The sequence below is a fragment of the Malurus melanocephalus genome, unplaced genomic scaffold (assembly GCF_030028575.1).
Source record: "Malurus melanocephalus ecotype Western Australia unplaced genomic scaffold, MMel_1.1 scaffold_115, whole genome shotgun sequence".
NCBI lineage: Eukaryota > Metazoa > Chordata > Aves > Passeriformes > Maluridae > Malurus > Malurus melanocephalus.
The window spans coordinates 2027155-2052794 of NW_026623347.1; the positions used below are offsets into that span (position 1 = coordinate 2027155).

At 41.1% G+C, this 25640-nt stretch overlaps 1 protein-coding gene across 1 annotated transcript in view; it reads left to right on the forward strand.

Annotated features, from left to right (window-relative positions):
- Nucleotides 1–25640, forward strand: part of LOC130575686 (mitotic spindle assembly checkpoint protein MAD1-like) — a gene marked incomplete at its 3' end in the record, with an annotated part of 188555 nt that overhangs the window by 78322 nt on the left and 84593 nt on the right. Inside the window, exon 11 of the mRNA XM_057369757.1 lies at nucleotides 21143–21287. Within this exon, the coding sequence (XP_057225740.1) occupies nucleotides 21143–21287 (145 nt within the window). The remainder of the gene's footprint in view (nucleotides 1–21142; nucleotides 21288–25640) is intronic.

Genomic DNA, 25640 nt, shown 5'->3' on the forward strand with positions numbered 1-25640 from the left:
TTCAGGAAAACAGAGGGGTTTTTTTTCTACAGTTGAGGAACTGAGACTGGGGAATAAAATCTGCAGGTGTAAAACAGCACATTATGATGAGTAGGGTTACTATTTGGGGTACTGTGCAGTAGGATGGTATCAAAGTTCAAAAAGGGAGTGAGAACATCAAAGGAAGAAAAAGACATTTATGTTTATTACTTCAAAAGTACCACATTTGAGTCAAAACGAGTCTGAGACAGAAGTTGCTGGAAACATGGAGAATATCCTGCAGAAGTTTTGATACACCTTTGTGCTGCTCTTGTAATTTCCAAAGGCATCTGCCTTGGCTGCTGGTGAAGGCAGAGTGCTGGGCCAGATTAGATTTGGTCTGACCCAGTGTGACTGCTGAGAACAGGTTTTTTCAGAGGAGCAGCAACAGTCTTTAAAATGGAATATTTGTGTAATCAGTACAAACTGTGGTGATGTACAAACGTTGACAATGTAGGTGGGTGCTCAGGAAATCCATCTCCTGCATGACAAGGCAGTTAAGTTCCCRTACACCAGGAATATTCAAATATTTTGCAAATTATGGACAGAGCAAACTCCCTGCTGGGTAAGTCACCTTTGCATGCCCAGCAGAACGTGGGTTTAATTCACATCCTTGAYGAGCTGCTCCAACCTTTGTGTGTGTTAAATTTTAATGGAACATCTTTGATTAAAACGAAGCTTTTGGAGCTCGCGCTGTTTATATGCAAAAAAAAAATGGTTATCGTCATAAAAATCCCAGGAGGGGAGCAGAAAAATGCAATAAAATTTCACACTGTTTAATGTTCATCACCCTCGGGTATCCAGTAGATTTCCACTAACTAAATGTGAATTCCATTTGCTGTAGGAGCTGAATCTGCTTTCTCAGCCAGCCTGGTTGTGCTGCTGCTGCCCATGGAGTCTGTTACGAGTTTCTTCCTTTGAAATGCCTCTGAATTTCTTCAGATTCCTCTCAGTTGGGTGAAGTGGTTGATTTCCAGTGGCACAAACACCTTCCATGGGTTTGTTTGATCAGCTCTTGGCTGCCTTTCCTCCTTAGCTCTGCACAGAAGTTGCTCGGTGGCAGAGCTGTGAGGMAGCAGAAGTGCAGTTCTTTGCTTTGCATTCCCTCCTCATCCCTGCTAGATTGGTAAATCACAGCCATTTATTGGGAAATCTAATATAGGGCTCAGCCCCATAAGGTTAATCTGTTTTATCTGTGCATTATTACCTGCCAACCTTGACCGCAGGTTACTGGAAGTGCTAAGGTTATCAGAAAAYTGCTGATGGATATTTTTGACTTTGTCATCATGATTCAAAATCCCCCCTGCCACCCCTCCTCTGTGTCCTGGGCTCCTCTGCCAGCACTGTGTCCAGATTTCCCTTTGCAGGGAGTTTGATACATCAGGAAGGGTGGAAAATACAGAATTCTTCTCCTGGAGATATTTGCTGTCACTGACCAGCATCCCCTGATTGTCACCTCGTCTTCCCTCTGGAAACCACAAGCTCTGTGTGCTCTCTCCAGCTCCTTCTACAAAGGCAGGGAATAACTGATTTCCCCATCCATAACACGGGAGCAGAACCAATTGGTTTTGTCTTCTCTCATTTCTCTTTTGTTGTCTGAAATTAAGGTGATTTTTTCCCTCTGAGCTGCCTCTTCTGCAGACCTATATCTCTCATTTATTGTACCCTTGCACTGAGGCTGCTGATACTGAGACAAAACTTTGCTCTGTCTTCTTTCTGACAGTTCTTTTATGACAATTCTCGGGCTTTTGGGAGATGTGGTTCTTTTYACTCTCTTTTTGAGAGGAAATACTTTTTTTGTGCCTGAAGGTTCTGTTGAGAAATGTCTGGGTTTTCAGTCTCCTGCGTGTCTATGGGTACCCCATAGATGTAATGCCAGATTTTTTGGGGTGTTTATCATATAAACAGTGTGCATAAGAAACATGGTGACATTCCTATTAAATCCAGAGTTGTACAGATGAATAACAGAGGTACAGGGGAGGTTAAATGAATTGCCTGAGGTTAAGCTGAAAGCCTGAGGCTCAGTGTGCTTTGAACTTAGATCTGCTGAATCTCAGATAAGAGCTCCAACCTGTTAATTTTTCTGCTTAGATCTGTTCCTTCTGCAATTAATTTATAACTGTATCATCATCAAATGCAAAATATTTCAACGCCTAAACACAAAAGGGTTGTTTTATCAATTTCAGATGGAAGTTGCTTTTAAGAACTGGACAACCACTAATAAATATTTTCAAAGTATTATGGAAAGTGAAAAATACATTGCTTTTAAGCCTTAAGCTTGTCTTCAGGCTAAAGATATCCCATGGACTGCATTTTAAGAWTGATATTTTTTAAAATCACCTCTGCTGGTATTTGGAATCTGGGATATTTGACTAGGAGATGGGGGATATATTTGTGGTATTTTTTAGGGAAACATGCACAAACTTTTCCCTGTGTTTCGAGATGCCCAGAGCCCGTTTAGTGCTGCAGGGAGACTCCTTAACACACCTTGTTTCTCAGAAAAAAAATCACCTCCTGCATTCAGTATGGTAACAGTCACTGTGGAAATTTTCAGCTCAGGCTGCATGTGAAATATCTGTTTGTCTGCCTTCAAAATACTATAGAAGAATTCACTGTATTTCACAATATTTGGAGTTTTGGTACTGAGTTTTTGCTGTTAAGAGTGAAATTGTGTAATAGACGCTGGAGGTTTAAATTTCTTAATTGTCTGTACGCTTCAACTTATTTTATAATTACTGTCTGTGTGTCAAAAACGTGTTACTGGAAATAGAATATCAAAGATCCTCTTTGAATGAGCATCACTGGCAGCTCTCCTACACAGTATAAAAACCAGAGAGGTAATTTAACTTGGCCCAGCATTTCTGTGTTCTCTCTGTATCAAAGTCTGCCAGTTCAGCCTCATTTTCCTCACAATGGGATTATGTAATTTATTACTTATGTTTGGGTAGAGGATGAAATTCTTCAGTCTTTGTTCAGTCTGTGGAGCATCCAAGGTGGTCTGGAGCAGATTTGTAGCTGAGTTTAGTCAGAAATGACTCCTGGTTGCTCAGTCACTGTAATGGCTCTGTTTGGATTTTAATGCCCTTGCACCTCAGCTCCCTGCATGGAAATTATGTGCTGTTCCACAAAGATGAAAGGGGAAGAAAATGGTTTTGTAATGTTTCTGCAAGAGATTCCCCTGGAAAAATGAGATGAGGAATTTGTGAATATGAAGGGCTCTTAGCATTTGGCTCATTTTAGGAGGGGACTGCATTTCACTGCCTGACCATGAGAAATGTGGAAAACAGAATTCCTGAATCTGTATATTATGAAGTTCCAACCTGGTTCTGTGTTTATTTGGAAAATAAGAATACTGGATCTGAACAGGTTCTCCTATGTTAGCAATGCCATGGCAAAAACCTAACAAATTTGGACGTTTTTTACCTTCAGTTTTAATCACTTTGTAACTTTTCATGTACAGAAAAAACAATTTGAGGGAACAAAAATCAAGAAAAAAGGGGCAAAAATATCAAGCTCTGTGAATAAATCATTAGGTAGAACTAGCTGGGGGTCGTGGATCTTGTAATGTAATGTAATACTCTGAAATATGACTTTATGTGCGTATGGATATACATGAAAACTTCTGATTAAAGAGTAAAATATGTATTTAAGCTAACATTCAGTGTTTAAGCCACTCAGCCAGCAGCCTCCTGGTTATGGGGGTGTTTCCAAGTTGGACAGGTCAGCAGATGGGACAGCTATTGTCATTTTTGGAGCAGTTTTTTACCATTTAAACCCTCCACTGCACAGGGATTGGGGAATGAACACATTTGGGGAATATCCAGAATGAAGGGTGGAAAACGCCAGGTTCTGTTCTCAATTCCAGGCACAAACCAATTCCAGGACAGCTGGAAGTTTCCACTGAAATTATCCATTAYGAAATTAATTTCCATCTCTCTGGTTAATTAGCACCACTCTCCACAGCACACACATGGAGAGAATGGGAAATGTTCTCCTCTTGTTTTTGGGCCATGTCTGCAGGTGGAAAACTGCACCAACCATGTGTGTGTCAGGGGAGCCTCCCCAGCACAAAAACCCTGAATTTAATGGATTCTAAAATATTTCAAAAAGAAACTTGGCTGGATGAGAAATGTCAGTGTCTCCTGCAAACCAGTTTGGGCTGAATGTTCATCTTTTGAATTGTTTAGAGAGAAGGCAACCCACCCCTCTTTTTGAAATATTTTAGAATATTTCATGTCTCTTTTTGAAATATTTTAGAAATATTGCCAATATTTTGAAATATTCCYACTCTTCTGARYRGGAAAAGCCTGCTTGAGATACAACYTCTGCTTGAAGATTAGGATAGAAACTAATCCTGCCCAGCTGTTCTTTAAGAGCAGCCTAAGCTTTGTATTAATGCAGTCACAGCTGATGGGACCCAGAGGAGAGCAAACAGGAGATGGAGAGGCTGCTTTTAAAACAGTAAATTAGATGTTCCTAAAGGCGAGGCATTTGCAGCTATTACAGTCTCGTGTTTATTTGTGGTCTCATTTTCTTTGCACTTGCATTTAGATCYGCTGCTACGCTGTTAAATGTGATAKGAGGTGGTTTTGCYCTGTTTTTGGAGGCGTTGGGTTTGCAGATTGATTTTTGAAAATGCAGAGCTACCAGCAGAGCCTCGCGTTTGATGACACTCAATATTTCTGATTTTTTTTTTTTTTTTTCAAAATCAATGCACAGTGAACCTTGTGCAAAACCACACTAATTCCTTCTAATGAAACTGTAAGGCTGACACCTGTAATCTTCTCAGCAATCCAGATTTTACCTTTTGGGGTTGGTAACTTGTGCTGCCTAGGATTTCTGATTGGCCCTCACTTGGAAGGGTGGTGAGAATAACCACAATTAGTTGATGTCAAATTGATCTAGGTTTTCAGGATTCAGCAGGGAATCCCATGAAGGCAAGCAAAGATTGTTCAGGCATCTGCATGGATTAGTTTTTCTCTCTTCAGGGCTCTCTCCTGGCTGCAAAATTTGTCTTGGGATGTCAGTGGAGACAGGCACTGCAATTAGCTTTATATAAATAAATTTGATGCTACTTAACACGATTGCTTATGATGTTTTTATAGGAGCTTGAAGAAAAAGGGGAATAAGTTCTGGAAGTGGTTTGAATATTCAAATATTGGTGCTTTGCCTTTGGTATTTTTCATGGAAATTGGTGCCCCCTTCTCGTGTCCCTGCCCTGCTCTGCACCAGCTCAAACCTGCCAAGTGCTAAACCCAGGATTTTCTACTWAACAACTTGGTGTAAGACCTCATAGGAAGCTTATATTTGCTTGTTGAAACCGAGTTGCCAGCAGTTTTCTCAGGGAATTAAAAAGAATTAAAAATAAAAAAGCCCCACCAATATGAAAATTGAAATCCAGGAGTGTGCCAATGTAGGCCAGGCAGGCTGCAGCCTGGCTTTGTGCCCCACATTTGAAATAAATACTGAGGGCTTGGTTAAATTTAGTCCTCAGTTTAGGGCAAAACTGGTTGTCATGGGGTTAACTCAGGGAAGAATATATTTCATTTATATTTTATAATTTATATTTCAGATGCCATCTTTGATTTCAATTTAATACTTTAATTCAGCCTTTAAAAACCCACTCTGAGGAGCTGGCAGACAATATCTTTTWGCTCAGCCTTTGTTCCATCGATGATGATGGTAAAAAACCAAACAGAAGTTTCTTATCTGGTTTGGAAATATCCACTTGCTCAGGTAACCTCTGTAAGAGCTCTGTGCTGTAGTTAASAGCAGAGCTGTGAAAGTTCAGTGCAATGGAAATGTTGGATTGTGCCTTCATTCCCTTTAATTCCAACTCTTTTATCCCATGTACTGCACCACAAATGGAGGAACTATTTCACAAATCCAATTAAAAAAATGAAAGATGAGCTTGTGAAACTGGTTTTATTCTGTAAACACTACTGGTAAAATACAAACATTAATTCTTTTTTAACAGGATTCTTTAATCGATAGAAATGTTTCTATACATTTTTTATAAAACCATTAAAACAGTCATTTCACTAGGCTGTCCTGCTTTAATAGAAACACAAATATTGGAACTCCAARGTCCTGAAAATGAGAGCATGAACAGCCTTGGAATGAATTGGCTATTGTTGCCTGGAACTAGAGAAGGGTGAGAAAAAAMCACTGATGAAATCAGCCAGATTAGGGCTTTAAAATACTCCTGTATGAAGTTTGTCATCAGTAATTACAGACTTATGGATTTTCAAATCATTCTCAGGTTGTTAAATATATCGATGCTATCAGTATCTAATAGTTGGAGCTGTGGAATCAATTATCTCTAAATAGACTAATGAATTCAACTAAAATTGATTGACTGCCTGATTGATTTAAGCGATTMCAAGTAGGCTTGTCAATATATACTCATTTTGAGATACTAAAAATGTCATAAAATTAGCTCAAGATCAGAAAATACTTACTCCTTTGGGCACACATGCCATTAAAGCGTGATCCTCTACAGTACAGAGTATTTGGATATTTTCACAGATTTCTGGTTTTGTTGTTTACTGGTTTTACTCAATCTGAGAATAACTTTGAACAGCCACAGCATCAAAGAAAAACCTCTCCCAGGTTAGCAGTCTGTCAGTTCAGCCAGTGTACGTGCACAAAATAACTTCTGCAAAACCCTGATGGTTTTGTGTGTGTCTTTACTACACTCTTCCTGTTGTTTTTTGTTATTTTTCTTCTTTGGTTCTTTTTGTTTTTAAATTATTACTTCTATTTTATTGGTTTTTTTTCATTAATTAAGATTAAAGAATGAATGTTTTTTTTTTAAATTATTCCTTCTATTTTATTGGGGTTTTTTTCATTAATTAAGATTAAAGAATGAAGGCCATATATAGTTACTGTGCAAGTTATCTTTTATATGTAGCCTCACGTATCTGCAGCAACTTAAAAGGCCTGGAAAGCTCTTGCTGGCTGTTCCTGGCTGCTTTTTTCTTCCAAAGAGCCCCTGCAAACATTTTTTGGTTTGGAACATCACCTGTGGCTGGTACAGCTGCTCTCTGCATCACCAGATGTCAGTCAACACACGAGGAACTCTGCTGGCAATCCCAGGGTGGCAATGTTGCTATTGATGGAATGAAATATATTCTGTATTCTTACAAGCTTCTTGTGAATTTGCAACAAAATTATCAATTTTTTGCTTGAATTCCATTTTAAAATTAAAATTAAATTTTTTCCCCCCCTCACTGTGTTGATGCATTTGGGGAGAGGGTTTGCTTACGTTATTTGTGCAAAATTGACAAGAGTTTTAATAATTGCAAATTATTTTTTGCATTGTTTTTTGTTAATAAAACCACCTAGATTATTACTCCAGCAGTATTTATTGCAGTATGTTATGTCAAAGTCCTTATTGTAAAATTGGATTCCTCATTTTCAGCAAAACCCTTGCTTAGCTTTGCCTGTTGCTGCTGAAAGCTGACTTACACAACCTACTAGAAAGATAATTTATTGTGTCTTGCCTGTTGATGTTCCTTCATCCTTCAGTAAACTTTGTTTTCTGTGCTGTKGCATAAAATCTGAGGAAAAATTCCACCCTTTCTTCTGGGCCACTGGGTGCATTTCTGCTGAAAAAACCCTGAGTAACCAAAGTGGCTGCGACTTGTAAATTCTCCTGCCTCGGAGTGAATTAAATGATGAGGGAAAGAGCTGCCAAACATGGATTTTTGATCAGTGCTTTCCTCTTTCCAAAGAGTAGAGAGGACAGAAAAATCCCCTKATGGAAGATGATCAGTGCTGAAATTTCGATTTGGGAGCGACAGAACTCACCAGCCTCAGATTTCCYTCCATCCAACACCTTCTCCCCTTTTTGTTGTCATTCCCGAGATCTAATAGACTCTTGAATAAAGAGTACAAAATTGTTTCTTCTTTTACATTTAGTTCTTCATCTCTCCCTCTTCATCTCAAGCTGTTTTTGTGATCTGCTCTCGTGTTACCATTTGTTCCCGTGGGAGTGATTAAATGGTGCCAAAGCACAGAGAGCACAGTCCTTGAAGCAGCTGAATGGGGAAGACACTGCTACAAGAAAAGTGCCCTGGGACATGAATTGCTTTAATTAAAACCTTCRGGCAAAAGTTACAAGTCTCAAAGTACATCTCATGTAAATCGGATGGAGGTTCCTTACTGGTTTTTTAATGTTGTTTGATGTGTGTTACAGCTGAGCAAATCTGTTTTGCAGCAGTTATGCACCTACAGTATAAATCTGTGTTTTCATATCACCCTGAAGATGTTAAGAAGCGTTTTTTATGCACAAGAGTCAGAGCCCCAAAAGCAGAACTCTGTGAGAGAGAGCAACAGTTGGAGGCTAAACACTGTTAAATTGGCTGTTAAAGGAAGTGATTGTGCAGCAGCTTAGGAAGTGGGAGTCTCTCTAATGGATTGCAGAAGTTTCCCCAAGACCTCCTGTGATTATACACACAGGAAAAGCCCAGAGAGATCAGAGAGCATTTAAAAATATTTWAAAAAATTGATACTTGCAACTCTTGCAATGCTACATAGGATAAAACAGTACAGATATTGTGCTTTAATATGCATTGATAAGGACTGTGTTCTTTCTCTCTCTTTATATATATATTTTTACACTGCACATATAACTRTATATATATATATTTCAGGTGCAGGGATTTTCTACGTCTCTGGCAGCAGAGAGATGCCAAGCTCTTTTCTGAGAGTTTCCACTCAATATTTCCCTCTGAGGCCATGGTTCCCTGTCATGCCTCAGGTTGCACTGGAGAGCAAAAAACCCCTCCCCACCTCCTTTCCCCCTGCCACAGAGCCTGTTAGTAAACCTTAGGAATAATGGCAAAAATGATTCATTATTAATAAGTTAACCCAAACTGTATAAGGCATAATTTCTTCTGTCTGCCTTGGTGAATTTGATGTGTATTTCCCTTCCAGAGAATAAGAAAATCCTGCACAGAATTGCCACGGGGTTCTCTTTATAAGATGTCTGCTTCTGCTTAAGTGGGCTGATGGTAGATGGGAAGCATTTCATTGCTGCTGATGGCAAAGTGATACTTCATACTTCACTGGAGATTTCTGAACTCCATCAGTCCTTTACTGCTTGCAGTCAGCATGGCTTAATAGTTGAAGATCAAGGCTAGAAATAAGATAATGTAAACAAAATGTAATAGATAATGCAAAATTTCAACCCTCCCTCTCAGGAGTTTCCCTGCCTAGAAGTGGAAAGTTTGCTCATTTTCTGCATTAATATTTTGCTGTTACCAACTTGGTTACATCTGCCTTCCTTACAGAGGGAGAAACAAGTGAATACTCTTAGACTAYTTGGATAAACGAAATATCACTTGTTCCCTGTGTATTCCCCTCGCTGTTAACATCCCAGATATTTGCTTTGTGAMTTTTCTTTATCAAAACTCCCAGGTTGTCTCCTGCTGCCACAAAACCCTTCAATCGCCTTTCTTTGGACATCTGATGGTATTAATTGTGTGGTGAACCTCAGACAAGAATATTCTGCCCATTTCTGGCTGTTGGTGTGGCAGCTCAGTGATTATTAGTAGGTATAGTTAATGATTATTGTTGGTATTGATTTGYATTTTCGAGCTGCCTTTCATCAAAGAGCACTAATGAGCCAGGTAGTGATTGGTTTCTTTTCCAGCAGCTTCAGTAAAGATTGATGTGAGCAAAGATTGATATAAATTAAGCTTGATGTGAGCAAAGTCACATCCACTGGGGAGATGTCCCAAAGCAGAAATGAGTCCTGGTGTCTCAGTGTCCCACTGGCAGCAGGGCTGTGTGGCTGGAGGCTGCTGCTGGGATTTAGGTACAAGCTAAATTTAGGTACACCAGATAATTATCTGGTGGCTCTGCTGAATTTTGGCTGTGCCTGCCCTGCTGCCTTGAGATGGAACATTGGGTGTCCTCAGGTTATGGATGTTGGTGTATTCTCTGTCCTGGGCATTACAGGGTCATCGATTTCTGGTTGTATCACACTCTTCCCCTCTTGTTGTAGACAAGCTGGGTCACCAGGTCCCAAATCCTCCTGTTTTGTGGATCCTGGGGCTGAGGGAACACGGTGTTGTTCTTGCCTCTGGTGAGAGAGGGGAGTTTGTACAGGAGATTTGCTCAGTACCTTGCTGTGCTGTGTAAGCAAAGAATCCTTCTATCAATTCATACAAGAACTAACCCTGCCTTTTTAAAGGTCAYTTCTGTCTCAGTCAGCTCTTAAAGTTCAAGAGGAAATAAACTGCTTAGAGTTGGCATTTTTCAAGTCAAGTGTCAACTTTTCAAGCCCCCGAGCCAGTGAATGCGGAGGAAGGAGAGATTAATAAGTGAGCTGCTTGCTTGATACAGTGATTGTGCAGAAACGTTCCCTTTATTCTGTCCTCTTTATGGGGCTTTGGAACRAACATCATTGAAATATCTTACTTGCTCCTTTTCACTTTGCAATGCAAAAGTACCCGAAGCTCTTTAGAAGTGCTTCTTTTCTCATTAGTCCAGTGACAGCGAGCGGAGAGTTTGTCAGCTCTGCTGAAGTAGGACACAAGGAARGAACATTTTATGACATTGCCAATACCTAAAAGCTCCTTCTTATTCTCCAGTGAGAACTCTGGAAGAGCTGAAGGCAGCTGGAGGCTGCAGCATCTGAGCAGGTGCCTGGCCCTGAGTGCATCGATGCCTTTTCTGCACGGAGGATCAATAAAGGAATAAAATAACCAGGAGGAATCAATCAGCTGCAGCAGGGACAGCAGGGGAGGTGATGAGGGARAAAAGGTGGCAATGGAAGGATTTGCTGAGCACAGCCCATCAGTTGGGTGCCAAAGTGCCTCTGTCCAGCACGGAACACCAGTTGTGCTGGTGGACAGCTCCAAAGAGTGGGCTTTGTCTGCCGATTACTGCTTTGGGGTTTGAGTTGGGTCTTGGCAACTTTTTCTCATCAATTTGCTTTGCTGGCCCACCTAATCTCTCACTGAAGGTTTTCTTCTTCTCTTCCTAAAGGAGTTTGCAGAAATAAACACGTTAGTGGCATTGTCTTGCTGTGATTTGCCTTAAATAAAGCACCGTGGTCAGAATGATTTTTGGAAGCAATGGATAAATCAGCCTTGCCAGGTACCTCTGAAKGGTTCCCCAATCCCTGGAAKTKTTCAGGCCAGGCTGGATGGGGTTCTGGTGACCTCTTCTAGTGGAAGGTGTCCGTGATCCTGTGATACTCCAGACCACACAGTGCCATGCTCTGCAGGGTCAAACTAATTCAGTGATGAATTTATAGTGCCACAGGGTAGAAACTTCTCCCTTCACCTGTTGAATCCACACTGAATTATCCTGCCCCTCCAACATGGAGCTGGTTCATGTGTGATTTGTTGTTCCAGCTTGCTGACACCAAATYACATTGAGCAGACTATTTCTTTTCTTTTATGGGTGATACAGAAACCAAATTACTTGGTTGCCACATCTTTAAATTCATGTCCTTGTCACAGCTTCACCACAAAATAAGGGATCTGACTTCTCTGCTCRTCTAGTGGTTTTGAATCCTGAAACTGCTGTATAAAGGCTATTTACAAGTCTACCTGACTGGTTTTTCTATAAGTATTCATTACAAAAAGATTGCATTGAATGTAGTATTGTTTTATTAAACACTTAAAAATATTGATGCAGAAGAATTGTTGTAACAGGGCTATAAATGCAGTTATTCTGGCAGTTCTCCTTCCATGGTGACAGCTTTATTCCCTTTGCCTTGTATTGGTTTATGGGTTCTTTGAGCTAATTTTGGGGATAAAAACTAAAGAAAGATAGGTCTTTGTGCCCTGAATGTAAATCCTCATTGTGTCAGTGGTCCAGTGGAAGACTGAAACAGTGCTCTGAATCCTTGGGTGAATCAGGGAAAGCAAACAAGCACAGGATCTTTTAGGAATGAAGTTAGCAGGACTTCAAAGTCTGATCTGGGCATATTCTTTTCATGGGGAAAAAATTCCAGCTTGGAAGAAGGGTCTGAGCTGCCCAAACACAGCAAAGGGGCAATGAAGGATGTGCAGCTCTACATATTCCTTGTATTTACAGACAGAGGGGCTGCAGAGCTGCTGCAGGAGGAATGGCAAAAATTCCTGGTGTGACAGTCGAGCTTGGAAAGATCCCAGTTCCTTGAGTCTCATTATCTGACACCAGATGGCTGCAGACCAGCTCTTGTCTGTTTTGTGGGTCTGCCTGTGCTTATGGACAGGCCCAAAATGGATGAGGATGTAAAATAATACATAAAATAATATATAAAATGAAATATTATATAATGTATAAAATAATATATGAAACAATATATAAAATAATATCTAAAATAGTGTATAAAATAATATATAAAATAATATATAAAATAATATATAAAATAATATATAAAATAATATATAAAATAATTGGGATCCTTACTCCACAGTGGATGTTTTTGGGGCCATTTCAGCTAAGTCTATTGTTTTGCCTCATTCTTGTTCTTAGATATGTGGTTTTGCTTGTATGCTTTGGGGCTTTTTTAGTTGGTTCATTGTAAAAGTATTTTCAAGATTTTTCCCATGAGGAAAATAGCTACTGAGAGGCAAGATTGGGGTTGCGAGGTGAAGTTCTCAGGGGGGTAGAAAATCCAAAATTCAGGGCACCTGACACCTCCTTAGTGTGGTTTCCTGTAGCATGCAGCATTCTTGTTTCACTTGGCAGARATTGTGGATTATGTTGACTTAATGAGCAGCTACTGATGCTTTTCTACAGAGGAATTTAATAATTTATCAGTTGTTTYTTATGCTATTTCTATTATACCACATGCAAACTGAGGAGAAAGTGTAGCCTTATTTTCAGAGACGCCAAAATAGGATATTTAGAACATATTCCTTCAAAACACTTGCCCAAGGCTCTGTGTGGTCTGAGTAGCTGTTGCTGATTTTAGCAGCAGTGAAATCAGCCCTGGAGCTCAGCACCAAGGGCTGCCCCATCAGGGAGCACCAAGGATGCTTTGGAAAGGTCACAGTGTCACTGGGAGCTCTGGCAGGGGTCAGAATTGGAGCTGGAATTTTTTTKGGGAGACTTTCAGTTGCCTTGATATGAGACCATTCTCTTCATGCAATTTCTGTGCTTCATTAATCTTCCAAATTCTGCAGCAAATGAGGCAGAGATCCTGCAGAAAACAGATGCAGTTAGCATTGAGCTCTGATTTGTTGTTAGAAAAGATCCTACAACACCATGCCATGTTGTTTGTGCCCAAAGATGTGGTGGCACTTGGAAAATCCAGGTGAAGTTATTTGATGGTGGGATTTTTAAGAATTTTGCAAACTTAATATGCGTATCCAAAAGTCCATATTGTGGTTTTTAAGGATTAGCAGGTTCTGTTACAATGCTGTGCTTAATATGGCTCAGATCCTGCTAGACTGCTCTGACACGAGCTGAGTCAAAGCAGGTGGGAGGCAGAGAGGAGATGGAGTTAAATTGGTGCTTTTGAGAAAGAAAAGCCAAGAGCAGCAGCCTGGCAGAGTGCTTGTCACAGAGAGATGAGTGACTTTGCAGTCGTTGCTTTGCTTTTGTCTGTGCCAGTGTCCCAAGGGGGGTGGCACTTAATTGTTTGGGTTTATTTGTTGTCAACAAGTAACATCACAAATTCTCTTCTGAGTCCCCAGTGAAAATCCAGACAAGCTCCATCACGTAACCTGGAGGGATTTCCACTGACAAAAGCCTGATGCTGAAATGCTGAGCCATGGCTTTGGATTTTCATGAGATTTGTGATGGGGGTCTATCACTGGATTGTTCTACAAAAAATTTTTTAAACAATGTTGTTTCTGTAAATTCTTTCAGGTAGTCTTAGCTTCAGATATTAAAAACAAAGAAAGAGTGACTGAGCAGTAATATAAAATCCTCATTTCAATCCTCATTTCACTGTGGAGCACTGTAATGCACATTGGAAATGAGGTCTCGTTGGAAAAGGTAATTTGAAATGGATCTGCAGAACCTTCACAAAGCTGTAATGAGTCACCAGCCTGGGAGGACTCACTTGCTATATTGCAGTGGAGGCTTTAATGTTTTGTTTTTCTCATCCAAACACTTTGACCCTTCTTATTTTATTAAGATAAGCCATTATCTATCTGTCAAGAGCCTAGAATTTTAGCAGATTTGTTTGCTGACAAGTTGGTTCAGCACGACCATTCTCCTACTCATTCCTTTCACCACTTCAAGCAAATTTTCCCTTTCTTCCACCCCTCTTTATCAGTTCTTTATTCTTTAGAGCTCCTCAGCTCTCATGCTGTTCCCAGGTGACTTTCCCTCTCTCTTGATAAGTGTTGGTTGCAATATATAACAGAAATTGGAAATATTCTTAGTCACTTGTGGTGTTTTTGTTACCCATTGCCTTTGTGGTGTGATTGGGCTGCTGGAGAGTWRGCCCAGTGACCTGGCAGCTTWCTGGGAGGGAGAAGAGTGATGATGWGSACTTTAAAATGCMCCTGRTACTGATTTGGGTTGAGAAAATTGCAATGCCTTCACCTCGTTTTCCACTTGTGACTGTGCAATGAAATGAAATCCTTGGGGTGTGGATTTGGGGCTGAGTGGTGGGGAAGGAAAGAGGAATGGGTTTAATCCCTACAGTGAGGGAGCAGCAGAAATAAAACCAGTCCAAAAAAAAAGAGTGAGAAGTTTTGACTTTCCTCAGCACATTTAGGCACAGCCATGAGTTCCTCCAGCCCACCAGATTGGGAACTGGTGGGGCCAAGTGCATTATTCATTCGGGTTCAGGATGAAATGAAATCACCCAGGGTGATTCTCTGTGTCACACTTCAAGGTCAGACGAGAGTATTTATTATTCCTTCTCTGTTTATCTGTGAATGCAAATTGAATTTAGTGATTCAAATTGATGAAATGTTAGAAATATAAAACTCATCAGAGCCGACACGAAGAGAAATTACTGGGTAGAGCTGGCCAGTGACTTCACCAGCCCATGTACAGGCCTSTGTTTTGATTAGTAATTATTTCAGTCTTTGGGTTTTCTCATTCAGAGTTTTGTTTCAGTTGTTGTCATTTTTGTTTTGAAAGGAAAAAGTGTAATAACACTTCGAAGCATTTAGAATTTGAATTAGAYGATGTAAATTGAGCCAGCTGAGGAGAGGGTGCTTGGATCCTGGCTGGAAAAAAGGTTTCCTTTTGAAATTTTTCCTTGGGGTTGTTTTTGGGGGGCTTGCTTGTTTGTTTTCCTCTCTCCTGTGAGAGTTAATTTTCTCCAGTATTTTAATTCCTTGTTCTGGATGCTCAGAGCTGAGTGAGAGGTGTTGGCATCTTTGGGTGCTGGAGCTCTGTGTGTTCCCTTCCTGACAGCWTCATCCACATCYCGACCTTCCTCACTAKCCAGGGTGGATAGGAGAGCCAAAAYAGGGGCTGAAAAAGGGACCAAATGAACAGAATTCCAAATAAAATAATGGGATGGAGATGTTCCCTTCCCAACTTCCTGTAATGCATTTTTGAGCAGTTCAGAGAACATCTTGGCTTGGTTTGGTGGATCAGTTTGTGGCCAGATGCTCACCTTGGTGATCATCCTGTTCTCTGTAGTGTAGGAAAGACACTTTAAACTTGTTCTTAGCTCAAAGTGGGAAACCCTTTTCAGAGAATGCCCTTTTAAATGATCCCATCCTCCAGAACTGCCAAATGCCACATGCAAATGATGCAGGGAGAGATGACACAGGCTGCACTGGCTATATGCTGTCCTAATCATCATAGAGGACTCATGCTTTTAACTCTGCTTTTTAATTGCTTGCATTTCATTAAGAACATTTAGTATTTGCTTCTCTCCAAGCACTGCAAAGGGAATCTGTTTGCTCAATGACATCTGACTTGTTGATTCAGAACAAGAGCCATGAGCATCTGCACCTACCAAAGGCCCTGAAAGATTTGTCTAGATAAGCTAATATTAATCACTTTGTTTATTCAGCTATCAGCTTCATTTCCTCTGCAGCCAGTTGTACTGAAGACATTTTCAGGTGTGGCAAGTGCACAGCCAGCAATGTGGGCTCAGGGGTTTTTAAATACCAGTAAAAGTTTTATTTGCCAAATAAATGCCTTTAGTAGAAGCTTTGGCCTTATGAACACTTCAGGTTTAGGGCGCTTAGAAAAAGGACATTTATGCCTGTAGTTATTTCACCCTTGAAATACTTTACATTCCAGRATTTAGCGATGGATGTTGAAACTATTGATGTTTCCATGCCAAAACAAAACAAAACAGGGATGTTCCTCACTTATTGAGATGCTGCTTGCACTCTCACCTGGATGGTGATGGGGAAGGCGTGTTCAGCACAGGGATTTTCACATCCAGGGGTTGATTCAGTGCCCGCTCAGGTGGAGCCACCCTGGGCTGGGTATTTTGGCCACACTCCTGGTCTCAGCTCCCTTGTGTTGACCCTGCGATGAAAAGGAGCATGGGGTGCTTGATGTGAATTTATTTTAATAAAACTTAGCTCCTACCACTTAATTATGGCCGTTGTACTGGGGCTGGGGCAGAAAATGTGTGTTATTTCTCTTCTCCAGCAGTTCACTTCGGTGGAGCTGCATTTCTGAGCCTGATAGTTACGCTGCTGGTTAGGGAGTTAAATTAAATACTGTCTCMCAGATAAAACATTGTCAGTGTACCAATAAAACTCCAAATGCCTGTCTGCTTCTTACCCATTTCATCTGGCTGCAGTAGCGAAATAATTCTCTTTATGTTGTTTCCTCATTATAAATTCAGTATGATTTGAGTCTTGCTTGTATGTCGGGCAGCAGTGTGATGTATGATCTGTTTACTTTTGAATAATTTTTGATTTATGGAAGCCTGATGCTGGTGAGTTATACAAAAGATCTTTGAGGAAATACAAGGTGTGAACCAAGASAAAGTCTGCAGATGTTTGCTGAAGGCTTGGGAGGAATAAATAGCAAGAAGAAAGCTTGTTTTCCCACCAACTCTCTGTAGTATTTTATGCAGCAGTATTTCATAYGGCTCTCTGTGAGGCCCAGTTAAAGCTTTAAATAAAACATAGCCCCTGTGATAACTTCTGCTAAAGATGTTCATATTTTGTATCATTTCTCWTTCTGAATGTAGTGAGCAAATAGATCACACAGACCTGCTGGTCCCCACAGCAGGGCAGGATTTGAGCACAGGGTGGGTGCTGCTGCTTCCCTACACTCACAATTCTGCCTGTGAAAAGGAAAAGGAAGCAGAAATCTGATTGTAGGAAAAGTTAGCACCCAAACCTCTGACTTCTGAGCTGGAATACTTGTAGCAYTGAAGTCTTCTCCTCCTTCCTGATGGTTGTTTTTTTTAGTTTACCTGCCTTAAATGTTAAACTAGTTTAGGCAGCTCCATTCTGCAGCTGTGTTTTCAGCCTTTTCATTTTTTAATGGATCAGTTTTTTACCTTTTTAACATGGAATGGGTATTTTTCTGTTTTGTYAAGTCTCACTTTTTCTTTCCTGTGTCCTGTCCCTGTTTAAGTCAGGCTGTTTTCATCTTGCCCCTTCTGTTTCCCCTTTTTAATTCCCACCCTGGATGGTGCAGGTGGGGAAATTATGCAGAAATTGGAGTCTGGAAGGATCCTTGAGGGARGGCACAGGCAGGGATGTCCTGTTGCTTTCAACTGGACAATAACAGAAATGCTGGAGTTACCTTGTTTTTGCTTATACTTTGTGTTTTCTTATAAAACCCGTGGGGGAGGAGCTGGGATGAGAAATGACATTTTTGTTCAGCGCTGTTTCTCAGTTTCGTGTGTGGATTCACTGAGATGGCTGCGACTTGTCAAGTCCCAGGAACGGGCCTTCCTTCATCCAAATGCCTCTCTACAAAACAATTTCCCCTGCTCCTTTTTGCCTCATTAGTTTCTGCATTAACCCTTTTTTTTTTTAATTATTTTTTTTTTCTGACACGAGGATGTTGATGGCTGCAGCGCGTTTCTCTGCGCTGCCGTGGTGCTGTCACTGTGTTTTTGTGTTTTCCCTCTGTGCTCCCTCGGTGTTCCTCCCATCACATTCTGCTTTTCCTTTTGATGTGATTTCCTTCCTGGCACCTGGCCCTGGTAGCTACACGTGTCTCATCTCCTCCYGAGCCACAACATGACCCAGACACTGTTGCTCCTCTAATTGTCACTGTGGACCCCTTGTTTTCCCTCTCAGGCTCACACACAGACTGGTTCTGCCATCCTGTTATTTATTTTTATTATTTCTCTGTTATTCTTTTTTTTTTAAGTAACTCCAAGGTGGTAACTTGGCTACTGAAAGGATGCAATGATTAAAATAATGTTTTATGGATCACCGGGGGTGGGGGGGAAGCTGTCGGCTTCTTTTGTCATTTTTGAAGGAGATTATTAAAATGTATCTTACGGCTTCAGTATTCAGTCTRTGCCCTCATTGTTCTCAGTCTTTCAAAGAATATTCTGGAAAATGAAGTTTTATCATTAAGATTGCATTAAAGKGGATTACAGAAGGGAAGAGCAAAATATGAAGAGTCTCAACAGCTCAGAACAGAAAGATGTTGGCATCTCATTCACTGGGATGTGGAAMAAGGAACATTAATAGGCTGATAAACAGAAATGACTTTTTCTCTTTAAGGCTTTAAAAGGTTTACTTTGAACTTGCAAAGATTTTTTAAAATGCCACTTCTCCAAGCTTATGTTGAATGGAGAACTTTGGGCCTCTTTTATTTTATTTTTTAACGCTCACATTGAGCGAGCAATTACTTCTGAAAAGCCATAGGTGTCATCTGGCTGGAAGAAGAGCACACAAGTCTGGCTTTAAAGGCTTTTCCTTCCAAGTACCTACTTTYAAATCCTGTTTTGTGTCAATAAGAAATAGAATTTTGGGATTTTTCCTCATAGAGGCAGTTTGTGTTGTATTTGGTGCAGTTTCTGGAAGAATTACCAATCAGTCCAAAGAGAGGAAGAAAGGATTTTAATAATGTGCTTTGGCATGGTGTGGAGASTTGTGAGGAAGTTGAATTTCACGCCTTCCACWGCAAGGAAACCTATGGTAGCAGTYATTTYGAGGAGTTTGAGGATTGTCCCTGCWTTCACAGGCATCTCAGGCATTTGAATTTTAGGTACATTAACATCACATTTGTGCTGAGGCTGAAATATAAACAGATGAAGGTGTTATTTCCATGCAGTGGCTGAGGAAATTGCCCATTTGTCTCTCTTTGCTCAACTTCTCTCATGTTTTGAAACAGYTGTTTTCCAACTTAGTTTGAAAGTTTTGTGTGTGGCTGAATGTCTGTGCTCTCCATGAGACATGAATCTCAAATATTTTTCATTATTTTGGGGAGGRAACATAGCACATATCTCATTTTTCTTGGTGAATGTCAAATCAATCATAATTTGTCGGTCCACTCAACATTTATAGAGATAAGTCACAATATTGAGAGATTAGGAAAAAAGATTCCTCCGTTGTCTTATCAAAATGTTTTGCAATAATCAAATGTAAGATTTTGGCTGTTTCATAGTAATTAATCTTATGTTTGCATTTTCTTCTTTTGTTCTGACTCTAATCAGGACACAGGTTCTTTGATAAAGCAAAAAAACATTTGCAGCAAGGTTTCTGTAGYGTGATTTTAATTGTTCTAACACAGTTAATGAGGGTTTTTCACTTACATTTACCCTATGCACAAAAAGGAATGTTGTTGAACAATGTAATGAATATTAAGGTGGAAATTGAGTTTACCAGGTTTTACCCATCCTTCCACTAAAGCAGACCCAAGGAAGCAGTGGTGTTTTGCTAACACAATTATCCAGTTYCAAATGCAGATGTGAAGCCCTCTTGATGAACCTTCCCACCCGAATATGACACAGAAGAGACTGTTACACAGCTCCCAATAATTAAATTGGTCTGTGAATGGTTCCAAATTAAACTGGAGCTTTAAACAGGTTTCATAATTCATTCACTGCTTTAAAAAAAATACTTCTTTAAAAAGAGAAATATTTTTGAGGTAGGGAGACAGCTGCTTTGGAATTCTTGTGAATTCCTACTTACATTTCCCMAGAAATCCAATTTGGTGACCTGGCAGCGCAGGTTGTACTTGATTTATGCTAGAAGTGTTCTTTAAGTATTCCCTTTTGGATCTGTCTAAACAGTACCTTAACAATAGTGCTATTTTATTTAAAAACAGTTTTATTTATTTTCTTTCAATTATAATGATGAATAAGACCCCTCAGAAGCACTCATAAATCTTCCAGTGTTGTTTCCAACATCGGAGAAACAAAGTTCTTCTGTTCCTGACTAAGCTGGGGATGTTGGGTTTGATCTTTCCCTCTTGCTTGAGGGTTTTTGACTTATGTGCAATATTTTTATTTCATGTCCTGCTCACTYGTTAAACACTTAGCACAGTTTTGGATAAACTGGTCATATTTAAATGATGAACTGACTCTTTAGCAATCACAGGAGTGATTTCACCTTTGTTTTGTTATTGATAGAGTGTTTTGTCAGCAGCTGATGGGTGATGAGCTGTTTTTGGGAGATGCCCTGGCAGCTGAATGAGGGGCTGGGGGCACACAGGGACAGCTCCTCCAGGAGCACACAGATATCTGYGCATCACCACAGCATCCTGCACGGGGAAATGAGAAGAACAGTGCCCAGGATGTCGTGGTTTCATGTCCACATCTCAAAAGAAGTGCTAATCACCTGGCTCAGAGGACATTTCTCTTCTGGCAAGAGCAGTGTGCAGGTGGTGGCTGTAATTACTCACTGAGTACTGTCACTCAAAACAGATCATATCCAACCTGCCTTTTCTTCTACTTTGTTAGAAAAAAAGGAAWAGATCCAGTAGAGCCCAAGAACGTGCGTTGTTTGTTGAAAACGAGGCGCGTTCTCGAAGGCAAACGGATTGATTTTGGAGCAGAAATGCAATTATTTAAATGCTTGGTACGTGTGAGGGTGCAGTAATTGCCTTGTGCTGCACAAGAAGTCCCTGGGGTGGTTCTCCTCTCCTCTCTTTTTTTGACAATGAGGCTGCAGCAGCCTGGTTTGCAATGGGCAGCCTTAAAATGAGAGTGACCCTGGGTCCTGTGCATGGTGATGCTCCTGCTCTGGGCTTTTCCTGATCTCTGCTGATGATGGAGAGGCAACACTCCAGAGCTCACAGGTCTGTGTTATCTTTCCAGTGCCCGAATGCTGGAGAARGCCCGGCAGCAGCTGCAGGAGGATCTCCTGCGGGTCCAGAGCCAGCTCGTGGACGAGAAGAAGAAGCGCGAGCACCAGGAAGCGCTGGTCAGGCGGCTGCAGAAACGCGTGGTGCTCCTCACCAAGGTGAGTTCCTCTTCCTCTGGAACAGCTCCCATCCTTATTTCCTTCTCCCAGGTGCAATCCTTACTATTTCTCCTTTTGTTCACCTCCAGARCTGGTGCTACAAAGCTGTTCTGGTGTCTTTGCATGGTGAGAGACATGAAAACTGTGTTTAGGGMTGCATTGGGATGGAATTACCAGTGCTTTCTAAAACTCTGTTCCCCCCAGCTGGGCTCAGGGTGCCTGGCTTTATCTGAGGCTTGGCATCGMTGTGAGGGCAGAGAATTGAATGGTRTTGTTGCTGGAGTGTTTTGAGGCACTGAAGGGAATTTATAATGGCTTTGGCTGCATTGCCTCCTTTCCTGAAGAGAGCGAAGTGGCGGCACCTTGTCAACTGTTCCTGTGGAAAAACAATTTACAGAGAGTAAGAGATTTGCCTTCCTCTCGCGCTGGAAGTCTGTTCAAATGTAATGGCAAGCACTAGACCAGTAAATTGAAAATACGTTTTAAGATTCTTTCTATAGAATATATCAAAGGGGTCCGCATCATCCTATATCAGGTGTGCTCTCATGATGAAATTCTATACAATAATTCTGAAGCCTGCAGAGCATTGAAAATTTTATATTAAATTCTGAGAGCTCTCTTTCCACAAAGGGAATAATAATCCTGCCGTAGCCGGAATGGGAGTTACTTCTCTTTCCAAGAATACTGCTTGCACAACTCGCCTCATCTGAGCAATCTCAATGGTTTTATAAAGCTGCTCACGTAAATGAGCTCATGTGTGTGCAGAAGGTCAGACTCCAGCAGTCAGAGCTCAGGAGAGGGAGCCAGGCACRTCCCCACGTGGGGAGGCAGGAGGGAAAAGAGCTGCTCTGGTGCCAGAGCTTGAGGCTTTGATTTTCAGTGCAAAAAAAAAGCATTTTGGTCGATTTTAATTGTGCCCCGCCCGATTTTGTGTAATTCCCGTGTCATTGTTGAGCCAGAGAAGATGTGATGTGGGGTGCAGCAAGAAGGGTTTTTGCAGCATGAAGCAGCCACTTTGCAAGAGGATATTCCATCAGAATATCTGCAGGGTTTGGTGCCATGGAGAGCAAAGAGAAAACAGGAGCAGGTCTTTGAATCTCACGCTGAGGCAGCGCTGCAGTCGGGGTGGATGGACCAAAATCTCTCCATGGAAACACAAAAGGCATCTCCTGCTCACCCTTTCTCCTGCCCCAGCAGCAGGCAGCTCTCCATAATGATCTACTTTGGTACTGCCATAAAAAAACCTTCCTTCACAACCTTCTCAGCTGTGCTGGACTGCTCAGCCCTAAAGGAAGTTTCTCAGATGGTTTCTAAAATATTCCCTTTGTTAACTTTTCTCCAGTGCTCAGCAGAAACACTTTTTGTCACAGAACACAAAGATRTCATTACTTTGCTTTAAGTGTGGGGTAAAACCACAGCAGTATTTTGTTTTGTGCTGGATTGTACCCTGATTTATATGGAAGGACAAACCTTTGCTTGGTTTGCTGTGCTCACCCCGAAGAGGAGCATAGAAAAATTGGGAAGTGTCCTTCCTCAGACCATGGCAAATAAACTTGTGTTTTGACAGGGGAGGTTTTCAGTGTGCTTTATTCCTATTTTGAAGGAATAAAAACCTTGCTGTTCTCTGAAAATTTATATTCCATCCAGAGAAAGCTGGGGTCCTTTGTGCAGGAGTTACATGCACTATGGTACTTGGACAATCTATCCTCAGCACTGTTTTTCCTGCTGGGTGCTCTTCTCATGCAAAATCAGAAGAAGGAATTTCATTTAATTAAAAAAAAAAAAGTGTGATATTTTGATTTAAAACGAGATTGAGCAAATATATTTCCTGTCAAAAATAATTATTTTACATTGAAAGCATATCACCTAGAATGGTATTTAATCATCTAATTAGTGGCACCAGTAGTATAGTGTGCTTCTATGTAATTTGAGAAAGGAAAAGATGAGTTCTCTCTATTCAATCTTTGTCTTGTTAAATAGGTCTGTGGAAATCTAATTTAGGGGTAGACTATTATATATATGATTGAATTGCTGCTGCTTTTGATAGTATGGCTTTTGCATTTGTGTGTGTTTGACCCTGTGCTAGGGCAGTGAATCARTTCCTGTGTGCTGAGCAAATAAGGCCTGAAAGGCGTCAGAGGCACTGGACAGGGCAAATTTAATGCTGTAACAGTTTCCCTTTCTTTGTGCTCAAACTGGAACCTGCAAGTTCTGAAATGTGTTTTAAAATGTGAATAGAAAATAATGAGTTGTCCTTCGTTTGGTAGCAGCAGGAACAAATATTCAGCAGTAAGTGTTCTCTCTTCAGGGCGTTCTTGCTTTGCTAGTCTGGCTTCTTCTCACTTCTATAGTGACTGTTTTTTTTTATGATTGAAGCACTTTGTGGCTCTGTCTGTCTTGGTTGCTCTCATATTTCCATTTCAGTGCATTTAACATCTCTGTCCATTGCTTCCTTCCTCGCCCCATTTGCTTGTTTTGGGTTTCCTGATYTTCCTTGGGCTTTTGCAGTTGGTTTGCTGCTCGAGGCTGGCATAGACTGGGATAGTTCAGTGCATCACAACTCATCTCTCTTCCCTGGCAGAYCTGAAGGACAGAATTCCCCAATTTCTGATGTTTTCATGCCGTGGTCCTGTCCCATCAATTCCTCTGCTGGCAGTGGAATCCTGGAATCCTGGAGCAGGAGCTGCATCCTGGTGATTCCTGCTCACAAACTGCTGTTTAGAACATGCTGTTGATCACTTTGTCCCATGTGTCCTTGTAAATCAGAGCACTGCTGAATTTTTCTGATTTACATGTGAAACACAGACCAGATCTGGGCAGCACCGAGACTGGAAAGTTTCTCCAGGAGTGTCACTCCCTTCACTGCAGGTGATGGAACAGAAATTGATGTTTGAAGGGATGGTTCCTGTCTCTCTTTCAAGGATCTGCCTGGCTGGGTTTGCTTTTTGCTTTCCCTTAGCTCAGAGTTTTGGGGAAATTTTTCATCTTTGCTTTGGTACCTGAGGTAGTTGTGATACAGCAGTGCTGGGAGATGCCTGAAATGCTGGGGAAAGACCCAGTGCCCTTTTCCCTGCTTGATTTACTGCTGTGTTTGCTTGGAATGCCATGTTTATTCACACAGTTTGACTTTTGTGTTCTCCTTAAGCTTGTGAGTGTTTCTCTTTTTCTAGGAGCTTTGTTTATGAAGTGGGCCTGTTAAAAACAGTCAATTCTGCTGCTGAATGGCTAAAATTTGGATCTCTTAAGAAATTTTATACAATATGGAGGCTTCCAAAATGCAAAACCCTTTGTGAAAATCCTTATCTGAGTGTAAGCAGCTGATTGAGTCAGTATTTCTTGGAAAKAAATTTATTTATGTCAGGAGGGCAGCTTCCAGAGGGCACAGCTGGGTCTCGTACAGCAGCAATGAGGCTGGAGAGCAGCAATAAAAGCACTCTGAGAAGCTCCTAAAGTCAGCTGATGTGGAGAGCCAAAGGTTGATGATCATCTCCTCCTCTCCTCCAGTGTTTTTACCCAATTTTGCTCAGTCTTCACTGCTCTCCTTACTCAGGATTAAGGCTCAGAGCTGCYAGCCCTTGCCCTGCACGTGTCCAGGTGAGTAACTCCTCAAAACAGAGATTCCTCCTGTGTCCAGAGTGCTGGAGGCACTGCCAGGAGCTGTGGGGTGAGTGGGATCAGCAGGGGTTTGACCCCAAACAAAACACCCTGCTTTTGGCAGCCAGAGCACGATCCTTTGCAGGAAGCTCAAAACTCAAACCCAATTTCAGTTCCTTTGTGTAACTTACTCCAGATGAGGCCAGTTTGCTCTTGAAATTGTAATMTTTATGAATTCACAGTGCCACGATTGCAGCCCTTGCTTTCTGTAAGGCATAACACAAAGACTGAACTGCTCTGCCTGTTTTGGATGTTTTTGTTTCTCTGTTTTTATTTCCTGGCTGTGCATTTGTCTGCCTCTGGGTACCCTTCTGCCCAGAGAAAAGGCTGAAAAATCCCCTTTTGTTTGCTGAGCCCTCAACCAGATCATGTGATACGATAGGAAATCTGTTTCTATTGAGCCATAATTTAGGCCATCACCATAAAAGTTAGAGATTAAACAAGTTATTGATTATCCAATGCCAGCCTGATTGCTGATCCCACATGTTCCTGCAGATATCAGTCAGTGTGAAGTGTATAAGTGACTCCCAGAGCTGAGAATGGCAAAGATGCATCAGAAATGGGACTGGGTAATTAAACTGTTCATTAAGCATGGCAGATGYGGAGTTCATGACTTGATTTGCCATCTGCTTTGTTTTGTAATCAGTAAAGATTTAAAATAATGCTGATGGCTCCTCTGTCATATTTGGTCCTGCAGTA